Source organism: Microcaecilia unicolor, chromosome 3 (genome assembly GCF_901765095.1).
Source record: "Microcaecilia unicolor chromosome 3, aMicUni1.1, whole genome shotgun sequence".
NCBI lineage: Eukaryota > Metazoa > Chordata > Amphibia > Gymnophiona > Siphonopidae > Microcaecilia > Microcaecilia unicolor.
Genome location: NC_044033.1, coordinates 413081334 through 413094070, shown reverse-complemented (window position 1 = coordinate 413094070; position 12737 = coordinate 413081334). Strand labels below are relative to the sequence as shown.

General features: G+C 42.5%; 1 protein-coding gene across 1 annotated transcript in view; it reads right to left on the bottom strand.

The window, feature by feature from the left end:
• The window catches only part of ATAD2B (ATPase family AAA domain containing 2B), a 714191-nt gene that overhangs the window by 85453 nt on the left and 616001 nt on the right, over positions 1-12737 (bottom strand). Inside the window, 1 exon segment of the mRNA XM_030198808.1 lies at positions 1294-2019. Within this exon segment, the coding sequence (XP_030054668.1) occupies positions 1294-2019 (726 nt within the window).

Genomic DNA, 12737 nt, shown 5'->3' with positions numbered 1-12737 from the left:
CAACCCACTCACTATCTTTGTCCACATTAACTATCATTGCCTATTCACTAAAGCAGTTAGTGAGTAGGCGGGGTACATGAGTGAAGAACAGTTAGCAATTGGCTGGGAGGATCTCAGGCAGAGTCTCTCTGACTCAGGGTATGCCAGTGCTTGGCCTGGCATTTTTATGATTGGAATTTTAACTCCTGGGTTAGAGGTGGAGTAAAGTTAACTCACATTTCTGCAGCTAATGAAAGGCTATGGTACTGTGCCACTGAGGTTCTCCAGGGCCGCTGACTGAGCCAGGCCCCCCCCCCCCCAAGGATCGTCGCCACCCCTACCAAGGACTGTTGCTATCACCTCCACCCTGTCCACCCCAACGATTGTCGCTATTGCCGCCGCTGACCGGTGCAACTGTAATACCTTGGTTGGCGGGGATACCAAGGCCTCACCAGCAGAACAGATTTCCTCCAGGCTGCTCTTCTTCTCTCTGCCACATGGCCTGCTCCTGCTTTTTTTCTCTCAGGTTGCGCATCCTCAGTTTCAAAACCAAGTATGTGTGACCTGAGGAGAAAATCAGCCGCTGAATGCAATGCAGCACACAGTGAAGAACAGCAGCGCTGGAGGAGTATCTCTTCTGCTGGCAGGGTCCCCCGCCAGCCTGCTGTGTGTGCTCCTCCGGGTCCTCCCCAGCCTCTAAGGGGGGGGGGGGGGGGCAGCGGCGGAGTTTTCTCTCTCCTGCTCCTGTCGGGATGCGATCACCTGGGTCCCATCAGGAGCAGGAAAGAGAGACCCCGGCATCGGGCCCCCCTTGGAGGCCTGGGCCCGAGGAATTCCACCCCCCCCCCTTCTCGGCGACCCTGAGGTTCTCAAATCAAAGCTTCCCAGGTATGGTGATCCACCCCAAGTCAAAGAGACCGTGCCCAGGAAAACACTGGTACAGCACCAAAGCTAGCACTAGCCATAGAGACTAAATTAGCTTTACTCCACCTCTGAGCCAGGAGCTAAATTTGAGGCCTTAAAAAGAAGAAGTAAGAATTTGAAGTCTTAAAACACCTTCCTGCACTGGGGAGTAATAGCTAATCCTTTCACTTAAATGGAATTTGTACTGAGGTGCCTGGGGGCAGGTTTCTGTTGGGTTTATGGGAGTATGACAAATATCTGGCACAACAAAATACCTGAAAACTATTTTTGCAAAAATGAAACAGTTTTCTGCTATTACTGAAAGTTTTACCTGGTACGATCTTTATTCTGTATTGAGAATAATCCTCCAAATATATTAATCAAATTCCAGAAAAGAATGCACAGACATACCTTCTTTATCCACTTCTTTTTCTGTAGTTTCAGTGTCTGTACTCCGGGGCTGTTTTCCATTATTGCTACATTGCAGTATCTCAGTGTTTGACTGCTTCACAGGATTACCTCCCTGATTTTCATTACAAGAACTGATTTTGGAACCACCTAGCTCTTCCTTTGGCTCATACAGAGAAGCATATTTTTGCTTGCTGCTGAGGAAATCAGCATTTCCATGAGATAGAACCAAGTCAGCTACTTTCTCCTGACCATTATGAAGTACTCTAGCAGGTAATTCCTCCAAGCTGTCAAGTGAAACATCACCATTTAAACAATCTCCTTTGGGGGCAGACTTTGTTTGGGATACTTTTCCAGTTTTTAAAGTGACAATGCTGTTTACTAATGATGACTCGTTTGAACTCTCCTCCTCTGCTGATGCAAAGTTGTTGGTTTCTGTCTCAATCATCCCATTCCTGAGGCTCTGCTGCCCAGCATCTCTATCCATGAGATCACAGGATGACTCATCATTGGTCACGAACAAGTCTCCAGTTTCCTCTCCATTATCATGGCAGTCCGTGCTAACCTCAAGTTCTCCATTTTCAAGTGCCTCACTCTCTTCTCCTACATGGTTATCATCCTCATCAACCTTGGCATCATCTTCATCTTTCTTTAAATAATTTGGCTTTTTCTTCTTAATGATACCTCTACCCCATTGTGAGCGCCGCCTATGCCTTCTCCTTACTGTAACTGTTTAAGAATAAGAGCAAACCATGCATCAATCTCTAGCAAAGAATATGCTCGTACAGTTTTTTTAAACAAAGCCATTATTGTTACACTAATAGCTTAACATTTCCAAGAAAGCAAATACTGAAGTGAGGGTGGAAGGAGTCCAAATGTCCTTCATGCTCAAATTCATTTAATACCTTTCCTTGCAGCAGACTAGGATGGTGGTTTCCAAACCAGTCTTCTAAATCCCAGCCAGCCAGACGTTCAGGATATCCACAAATAAGGTTCTTTAAATCAATGTTTGTAAACAACTACAGAGGCAGTCAATTCTAATTTGCTTACATAGCACCTTGCCAGAACAATCCAAAATCACAGGCTAACAAGCCTGGAATAAAGAACACCTTCTTGAACATTCAACAGTGTAGTATTATTTGAACTATTGATTCAGTTTTATCTGGACAGTTAATGTTAATATTTTGATTTGGGCATACTAAAGCACACTATCTGTTGTTTTGAAACACTATGGTGTTCAGTCTTTTAACCACATTTTGTGGAACCAAAGGATGCAAGTTTAATATGACCGTATGTACACTGTAGTGGGTGAGACCCTTTGGGGTCCTACAATCACTGGTATGTAGTACTTAGCACTGGTTGGTGCTTCCCCATCAACTGTTTATACTGAGGGACCACTTATTTCATTTAAAATTATGTATAGATGTTTCCACTATAATTGCCTGCCTCTGTAGTTGTTTTAAAACACTGATTTGAAGAGCCATATTGACACTTTATATCGCTTCACTGAATTGAGTTATTGTTTTGGATTTCTCAGGATATCCACAAGACATTTATATACATCAGAAACAGTTCATGTAATATCTCACATGCACATTTGCTATGAATATCCTGAAAATCTAACCAACTGCATGTCACCATAAACAGGTTTGGAAGCAAATGGTCTATGAGAAGGCAAAAAGAAGCAATGGTTGTCACAGTCAATTTTGATTCCTATGGGGAAGAATAAGAATTTCTCTTAATGCCAAATCTCATTGTCAGCTCACACCATTTTATACTGTTTGATTCTGTAGGTGTTTACAACTAAGAATAATGGCTCCTCTGCTCATGAAATCTTGCACCTGCTTTTCTGTCTCCAGTCATCTAGGTTTAGACAGACCCCACAACATGGGGTTACTCAAACCAGTCATTTATGCACAATTGTCATCTAGTTCTCATCCACAGTTAATCATCATAAAAAAAGCATAAGCAGGAATAATAGTATACAAGTTTACAATAAGTCTAGTTACTTATCTAGTAGTACATACCATAGTTAATAAAATGTAAGTTCATGGAGTTTGGAGCAGCAGCCTAGTAGTTTAAACTGGCATGCTAAGAAGTAGGGAAGCCAGGGTTCAAATTGTATTGATGATCTTGTGATCCTGGGTAAGTCATTTAACCCTTCATTGCCTCAGGAACAAAATTAGATTGTAAGATCCCTGGAAACAGGGAAGACCTACTGTATCTGAATGTAATTCACCTTGAACTACTGACACAATGTAAGCTAAATCTCCCCCAAAACATAATACTACTACTACTACTATTTGACATTTCTAAAGTGCTACTAGGGTTACGCAGCGCTGTACAATTTAACATAAAAGGACAGTCCCTGCTCAAAGAGCTTACAATCTAAAGGATAAAATGTACAGTCAGACAAGTAGGGGACATCAAAATGGGCAGTCTAGATTTCCTGAAAGGTATAAAGGTTAGGTGCCGAAAGCAATATTGAAGAGGTGGGCTTTGAGTAAGGATTTGAAGATGGGTAGGGAGGGGGCTTGGCGTAAGGGTTCAGGAAGTTTATTCCAAGCATTGGGTGAGGCAAGGCAGAATGGGCGATGCCTGGAATTGGCGGTGGTGGAGAAGGGCACTGAGAGGAGGGATTTGTCCTGTGAGCGGAGGTTTCAGGCAGGAACGTAAGGGGAGATGAGGGTAGAGAGGTAATTAGGGGCTGCAGACTGAGTGCATTTGTAGGTAAGAAGGAGAAGCTTGAATTGTATGCGGTATCTGATCGGAAGCCAGTGAAGTGACTTGAGGAGAGGGGTGATATGAGTATATCGGTTCATGCGGAATATAAGACGTGCAGCAGAGTTCTGAACGGATTGAAGGGGGGATAGATGGTTAAGTAGGAGGCCAGTGAGGAGTAGGATGCAGTAGTCAAGGCGAGAGGTAATGAGAGCATGGATGACAGTGCGGGTGGTGTGCTCAGAGAAGAAGGGGCGAATTTTGCTGATGTTAAAGAGGAAGAAGCGACAGGTCTTGGCTGTCTGCTGGATATGTGCAGAGAAGGAGATGGAGGAGTCGAAGATGACTCCGAGGTTGTGGGCGGATGGGACAGGGAGGATGAGGGTGTTATCTACTGAGATCAAGAGCAGAGGAAGAGAAGTGGGTTTTGGTGGAAAGACGATAAGCTCGGTCTTGGCCATGTTCAGTTTCAGGTGGCAGTTGGACATCCATGCAGCAATGTCGGATAAGCAGGCCGAAACCTTGGCCTGGGTCTCCGTGGTGATGTCTGGTGTGGAGAGATACAGCTTGGTGTCGTCGGCGTAAAGATGATACTGGAAACCATGAGATGAGATCAGTGAGCCCAGGGAAGAGGTGTAGATTGAAAAGAGAAGGGGTCCAATGACAGATCCCTGGGGAACTCCAACAGAGAGCGGGATGGGGGTGGAGGAAGATCCATGAGAGTGTACTCTGAAGGTTCGGTGGGAGAGATAGGAGGAAAACCAGGAGAGGACAGAGCCCTGGAACCCAGATGAGGACAGTGTGGCAAGAAGTAAATCATGATTGACAGTGTCAAACACGGCAGATAGATCGAGGAGGATGAGGATGGAGTAGTGGCCTCTGGATTTGGCAAGGAACAGGTCATTGCAGACTTTAGAGAGTGCTGTTCCTGTTGAATGTAGAGGGCGAAAACCGGATTGAAGCGGATTGAGGATGGCCTGAGAGGAGAGAAAAATCAAGGCAGCGGCTGTGAACAGCGCGCTCAAGTAATTTGGAGAGGAAGGGTAGGAGGGAGATGGGGCGGTAGTTGGAAGGACAGGTAGGGTCAAGTGATGGTTTTTTGAGAAGAGGTGTGACTACGGAGTGCTTGAAGGTGTCAGGGACAGTTGCAGTGGAGAGAGAGAGGTTGAGGATATGACAGATGGAGGGGGTGACAGTATGAGAGATGGTGTTAAGTAAGTTGGTGGGAATTGGATCAGAGGAACAAATGGTGCATTTCGAGGAGGAAAGAAGACAGGCGGTTTCCTCCTCGGTGATTACGGGAAAGGAGGAAAAGGAGGCCAGGGTTGGCTGGTTGGGGGAGAGGGTTGAAGGGTGAAGGGGAGGAGGTGGCTTGGTAGTGAACTCAAGGTTAATCTTTTGCACCTTGTCATGGACGTAGTCAGCCAGTGATTGAGGAGAGAGTGGGGGGGTGGGAGCGGAGGGCACTTTGAGGAGGGAGTTAAGGGTGGCGAAGAGACGACGAGGGTTGGAGCTGAGAAAATTGGTCAATTGGGTGTAGTAGTCCTGTTTGACAAGGAATAGGGAGGACTGGAAGGAGGATAGCATGAATTTGTAATGAAGGAAATCTGAATAGGTGCGAGATTTCCTCCAGAGGCGTTCAGTAGATTGGGCGCAGGAGGGAAGGTAATGGATGCAAGGGGTCAACCAGTGCTGGGGATTAGTACGCCTTGTGGGACCGGAGATGGATGGCGCGAGGGTGTCCAGAGCAGAGGAGAGAGTGACATTGTAAGCAGAGACAGCCTTGTCGACAGACTCGGAGGACATGATGGAGAGGAGTAGATTAGAAATACTAGAGGATAAGTTGGAAGGGTCAATAGCCTGGAGATTCCTGGAAGTAGTGGTTAATGTTGGGCGGGGCTGGGGGGGGTGAAGAAGAGTGAAGGTGATCAGATGATGATCAGAGAAAAGAAGAGCTGAGGCGTGGAAGTTGGAGGGTGAGCCGGACAAGGTCAAGACAATGGCCATTTTTGTGAGTAGGGGTGGTGGAGCACAGCTGGAGGTTGAAGGAGGATGTTAGAGTGAGGAACTGAGAAGCGTGAGGGTCAGATGGGTCATCAGCGTGTATGTTAAAGTCTCCGAGAATGAGGGACGGAGATGAAGGATCAAGAAAGACAGAAAGCCAGGCATCGAAGTCAGTGTAAAACATGTTGTGTAAAGATGTGAGACATGACAAGAAAACCAAAGAAAAGACATTCAACAATTGCAGCAGCTGAAAAAAAGCAAACTTTTTTTTTTTACAAGCTTTATTTTTAAAAAGGCCTTATGAAATCATTGTATCATACAGAGGGAGGAAAAGAGCAGATAGTAAAATTAAATGTTAAGTATAACATTGGAGGGAAAACATTGTCATGATGGATAAAACAAAATCTTTTAGTAATGATATTCTAAACTTTGAGCATTACAATCCATGTCAAATTGAAGTGGTAATCATTTTCTACTATAATTTTCCAGTTCATTGTTTCCCCTATAATTCATATGTTTTCAAAATACCAGAATAAAATCTAAGTTGTTACAGACATTGTACATGCAGCACTATATTATTCTTTTAAGACTGCTACAGCAAACACTCTAAATCTCAAAAGAAACCCTCTTACTAGAACTACTTTGAGTACTGGAATATTGTTGACGGTACTAAAACTGTACAATAAATGTGATGACGTCACCATCTACTGGTGAGATGCTAGAATAGCATCTGAAGCACAACCATTCATTCTCACCCTGATCATTATTTCTATTGCTGCTCTGCTACTGTAAATTCTATTACTGGGTAACAGTAGCACATATTCCACCAAGGCAGCCCCCCTGCTGCTGCTATATATTCTGAGGTAGATATTCCCTACTCTAGAGGCTCCCTTCTTCTCAACTTCTGTTACTGTTGGTAAGCATTTCAAATTCTGAGCCTATGTGAGGGGAAGTATTAGAGAAAGGAAGGTTACTTACCTGTAGTAGGTGTTCTACGAGGACAGGACATAAATCCTTACTCAAGGGGTGATGCCCTTGAGAGAGCCTGGCATGGAAAACAGTTCTCCAGCTTAGAATTTCTAGTAATTTTGAGTCAGCTTATCATACATGCAGCTTGTTCCTGCCTGCCATTATCATGCAGAACCACCTCAGTCCATTACAAGCATGATAAAAACAATTACTTGGGAAGATGGGAGGGCTGTGAGGATTTTATGTCCTGTTGTCCTTGAAGGACATCTGCTTCAGGTAAGTAACTTTACTGTCTCCAAGGACAAGCAGGATCTCATGCATGGGACTCACCATGTATAGGCTCCATCTTTCAGAGAAAAGGGAACAATACAAGTAGTGACACAACAGGTAGTCCCCAAATTATTTTGGATAGCAACAGGCTTCAACCTTTTTTTTTTCTTCAAAAAAAGGCAACCTGGAACAGAAAGTAATGGCCAAGGGGGGGATGGAGTTGGATTATAAATTTCAAACCCTACCTGGCCAAACCCACCGTCGTGCCAGGATTCCTACACTAGACAATGAATAGAAGCAAAGCAAAGAAGAAAATAATACCTTTTATTGGATTAAACTAATACATTTTTTTTACTAGCTTTCAAAGGCAATACTTCTTCAGGTCAGAAATAAGCAGAATGAATATATAAGTTAGACGTAAAAGTATTCCAATGACAGTCTCACAGAAAATGATGTATAGTAGTAGTAGTAGAAAGGTTGGGGGTGGGTTAAAAAACAGGGAGAGATGGATGAGTGACCAGAGAATGACAAAGCAGTATAATTTTATGCTTTATAATGCAACAGGAAACCCAAATCTTTGTTAAGTCCTCTTTTGTCAAAATACTTCATCATCTTAACTTCAAAGGCCTTATGTATGTTCCTGGATAGTTTCAAATTTTCCTCTTAGTAATTTATTTATAGAATTTTCAAAATTCACACAAACACCACCTTTGTACAGTAATGTCTGCCTAGTGTAAATAAGGAAATAGCTACAAATATAGAAAAAAGATATCACGTCAGTAGTCCATAAACGTGGGGGACAGGCCCATTTCATGCATGAGAAGATGCAAAGAAAAATATTTCAGGAAAAAGCAGGCACCTAACACCTATAAATAATGTCCAACTATTATACCGTCAGATCTAATTAACCATGGTTCTAGAAGGAAAGCAGCTGAGATGCTTCAAAGAAATGTCAAATTATTTAAATTTACTACACATTTATATGGAAATCTCGACTGAAATCTGGCACTATGCAACAATAATTACGTTCTCATAGAAATAAATGTCTTCCTTCTCTCTTGAGAACTTCAGGATACATCATGAAAAATCAGTATTCTATCTCCCATAAAAATTACAGTAATCAAAAATAGTATCACAGGTGTGCTTCTTTATCATGGAGGAACATGAATGAAACCAATAATTTAGCTCTAAAATCTATTTATTCTTGCAATGATTCTAATATAGCAGACACATTAAGACTACTAGATGATAAGTCAGGCCCATGTGTAGAAGTTGGTAAATAATACAATCCTGAACAGGCGAATAGCTATTCTCTGGATAGTTGAAAACCTCCTTTTACAAGGAGAGACCATCTTCAAAGATGGGAAATTTTTAACAACATTTTCTAGGTTTTCAAGCTTATGAGCAAATCTGACATTATCCTGCAGTACTCTATTTTCTGTCTTTTTAACACAGGATACAGACAGGTCTAAATCAGAAAGCTTAGTCTCTTGGGAAGAAGTGTCAATTGAACCCTGTTTCTCTTGGGAAAAGAAACAAGTGTCCAATTGCCTACCAAGAATAGAAGTGTCCACAGTAGCCAAAGCAATGGAAGCACAAATACTGTGTAAGGACTCAACGGCAATCCAAATAGACTCCAAAGTAAACTCTGGCAGTCTTACCAGAGGCTTTTGTAGATAGGAAATCCTCCCTCTCTTGCTGCAGACCATGAGCTCCAGCAGGTTCCACCAAAGTAGAATACTCTGACCTGGTAGAAGCTTGAACTTCCGGCTGGGGATAACCTATTGATGTCAATACTACTGGGCTCGACTTCATCTACAACGTAGGGCTCCAGCTTCCTCGTTCCCCTGCTAACACGGGGACCTGGCTTGCACATCTATCTCAGAAGGAGAGTTGGACGTCTTAGGCTCAGCGACACGTCGCCTTCCAAGACAGGGCTCTTCTCTGCCCTGTCTAAAGCAGAGACACCCAGTGATGCTGGAGCCATGAAGGATTTTATTGTTTGTTTCAGCTTAGGGGTGCTCGGGAGGACCACTGAACTTCCCATTGGCATAATTAACATCTTGGATCCCCCTCCTCTTAGTATTCTGATCATTGATGCAGTGTTTTGATTTTGCAATGTGCTCTTCCACAAAGCTGTCACTTTGGTTAGTCTTGAGGGCAATTTCTACAAATGGGTTAGTTTTGTACATACCACGACAGGAATAAATCTCACTCAAGTCAGAGAATGTGGAGTATGTTCTCAGTCTCTTAAATATACTGCTCACACTTGCTGTATAACTTGCACTGTACCAATGAGAGCTTCCCTCTAGAGTTCATAACACATAAAGACAGCCTATCCAGGTGTGTTTGGAAATTCTTTTTATCAAGCCTGCTGGCACCCAAAATGATAGGAAATATTTCTGTATCTTTCTGCCACATTTTCTTAGGCTCAGGCTGCATTTCTTGGTACTTCAGGATCTTCTTTCTCTCTACATAATTCACAGAGTAATCCCTTGGAACTGACACCTCTATGATTAATGCCAGTCTAGTGTTTTTCTCTTTTACCAGCGTGTCTGGTTTTCATGCATCCAGCTTTTTATCTGTCAAGGTGGGGATATCATAACCTCTTTGTTTTCCAAACTTTTCTTAGGGTCATGATCCCAATGCTTTTTTGGTACAATGATATTGTAATGTTTACACAGTTTCAATTAATGAGACATGCCACTATATTGTGCCATTCTACATAGAAGTGGCTGTACCAATTTTTTATATGCTTGCTGTGAACTCTCTCATCCATAGTCTGCCGTATTGAACTGCAAAAATCGATCTCTTATCCTTAGGTTTTTCTCCTCTTCTTAACCATTTATGTCTCTGGGCTTGATCCACATATGCTATACTTATTTATATTTTCGCTATCAATACTTTGTAATCCCTATTACTATGTAAGCCGCATTGAACCTGCTTTAAGTGGGAAAGCGCGGGTACAAATGTAATAATAAATAAATATGGTTCCTGGAGTAACTCTTTATATTTTCCATTGTATTTCTGCATTTGCCATTTATTTCTAACCATGGTTAGCTTTATGGTGTTGATGTCTGTGTTAGTTGATTCTTATCTTCAGCATCTATACCCGTCTCCCAACATAGCATCCTACCTGTCAATGTGAGACTGTCATTGGAATGCATTTATTTTTCACTTATATTGTTACGAAATGCCTAGCCACCTGCCTGGGGTTACCCAGTGGCCTCTTAGAGGGTCTATCCCCAGCACAGCTCAGGTTCACCTGCACCTGCCGCTTGTCTCTACACTAGCACCCTCCTCCCACCGACTGGGTCACAACTGCCTCTGGGCGAGTCTCCCACTCTCAAATTATCCCCAGTGATTTCTAGGTTACTGGGGCCACAATCCCAGTGGTCCCATAGTTCCCAGAAAGCACTCGCAAACCCAATAAACCACAAGGATTCTTTATCAGTCCATACAAAGAGGCAATGAACTGTTTAATGTCTTTAAAAATTGAACAGTATACAAAAAAATGTGCAATCAGCAAACAACAGGTAACTGAAATATGGATCAATTATAACACTAACTAAACAGTTGTTTACTTTCTGAAAAGTACCTGGAAGATCAGGACATATAGCTGCTCACAATTTATCAAGTGTAACTGTTTACAGGGCCTTAGCAAAGAGATCTGTCTCTCTCTTCTTCCTGGCTAAGACTGGAGCAAAAGCTAGTAGTCTCCAAATGAAAATGAGCTCCTGGGCCAATCACAGCCCAGAACAAGAAAATTTCAAACATATACTGCTTCTTGCTTCCTGTGCTAAAACTAAAGAAAGAACATTCTTTTCTTTGTTACAGCTTTACAGCAGAGAAACCCCAACTGCTGACCAAATAGGAGAAATACACTTCAAGACACAATTAATGCAGGAAAATATCAAATACATTTTACAGGCTTAAAACACACTTTCTTCATACCCCCCCCCCCCCCCCCGCCCTTAAGAGAGAGACCCCAGACTGCGGCCTCTACAGACCGCTGTTCAGGTCTTGATAGTCCAGTGTCAGGGTGGTTCTGGCTCTTCCTTTCTGGAGAGGCCATCAGCTTTGCCATGTTCATCGCCCTTCTGGTGTTTATAACAGAAATTTTTACCAAAATCAGAAAATGCTAACAGTTTTAATCCTGTATGCATTATTTTGTGAATAGTGAGGAGTATCTTCTGAGAGAAGCTTTTACCACACTCAGCACATATTTTACTCCTGGTGTGTATCGTCTGGTACTTTCTTAGCTGTGATTTATTAATAAAAATTTCCTACATTCGGTGCATGTAAATGGTTTCTTCCCCAAATGGATTCTATGCTGCTTTGATAATAATTTCTGGCAACTGAAGCATTTCTTACACGCCGTACTTGAAGCTGGTCTCTTTCCTGGGTGAAATTTTGCATTTCCTGTGGCGCTTTCTTCCTGGTTGAAGCTGTCATAACCAGGACATATCAGTGTTTTTCTGATATTCTGTAAAGATTGCTTTATTGATACAGCTTTTCCCATATTCTATACATGTACATATTCCAGTTTCTTTCTTATTTTTCAGGTGCTGCATTAGCTCTTCATACTGAAATCTTTCTCATACAGAGCATGTAAAATATGTGTCTTTTATACATATTTCCTGTTCTTCTAGTTCTACCTATTGACTGAAGGTTTCTCCACAATTGGTACATTTAGATTGTCTCTCTCTTCAGTGTCAGATTCCTTTGTTAATGTCTCTGATAAAAGGTCAGGTACAGGCTCACTATCCTGACACTCTTTTGGTAGGCTGCACACAGCTAGCACCATAGTTGTATAATTTGCATAGGCCTTTAACATATTTACATGAAAGGTACGCTGCTTTCTGTCTTGTCAGTCCATAGATATAACATAGTTTGTATCATTCAGGCGCCTTATGACCTTGTAAGGTCCTGCCCAATTAGCTTGAATTTTATTGTGATGTACTGGGACTAAAACAAGCAACTGTTGGCCCTCATAAAACTCTCTACTTCAGGCTTTATGATCATATCACTTCTTTTGCTTAGTTTGGGCTTCCTGCAATTTATCTCTGACAAAGCCCACAAGTTCTTCTAATCTCTGCCGCATATTAACTACATATTCAATTATAGGGGTGTCAGAGATATCAACTTTCCCCTCCCAATGTTTTCTTATTTGAGTCTACAGTGTCTACAGGGTTCTCCCCATTTGAGCTGCTTTATGGCCCTCTCACCCTCCGGCCATAAAGCAACTCAAATGGGGAGAACCCTGTAGACTCCTGAGGTACTTCTCTGTATGCAAACAGTAGGTAGGGCAACTATATTTCCCAGCCATAGTCCCCGGTCTCTACGAAAGCCTTTAACATAAGCTTTAAGATTCCGTTAAATCTCTCCACCAAGCCATTAGTTTCAGGGTGATATCGGGTAGTACATACAGATTTCACTCCATAGTGTGCCCACAGATTCTGGATCAGCTCAGACATAAAACT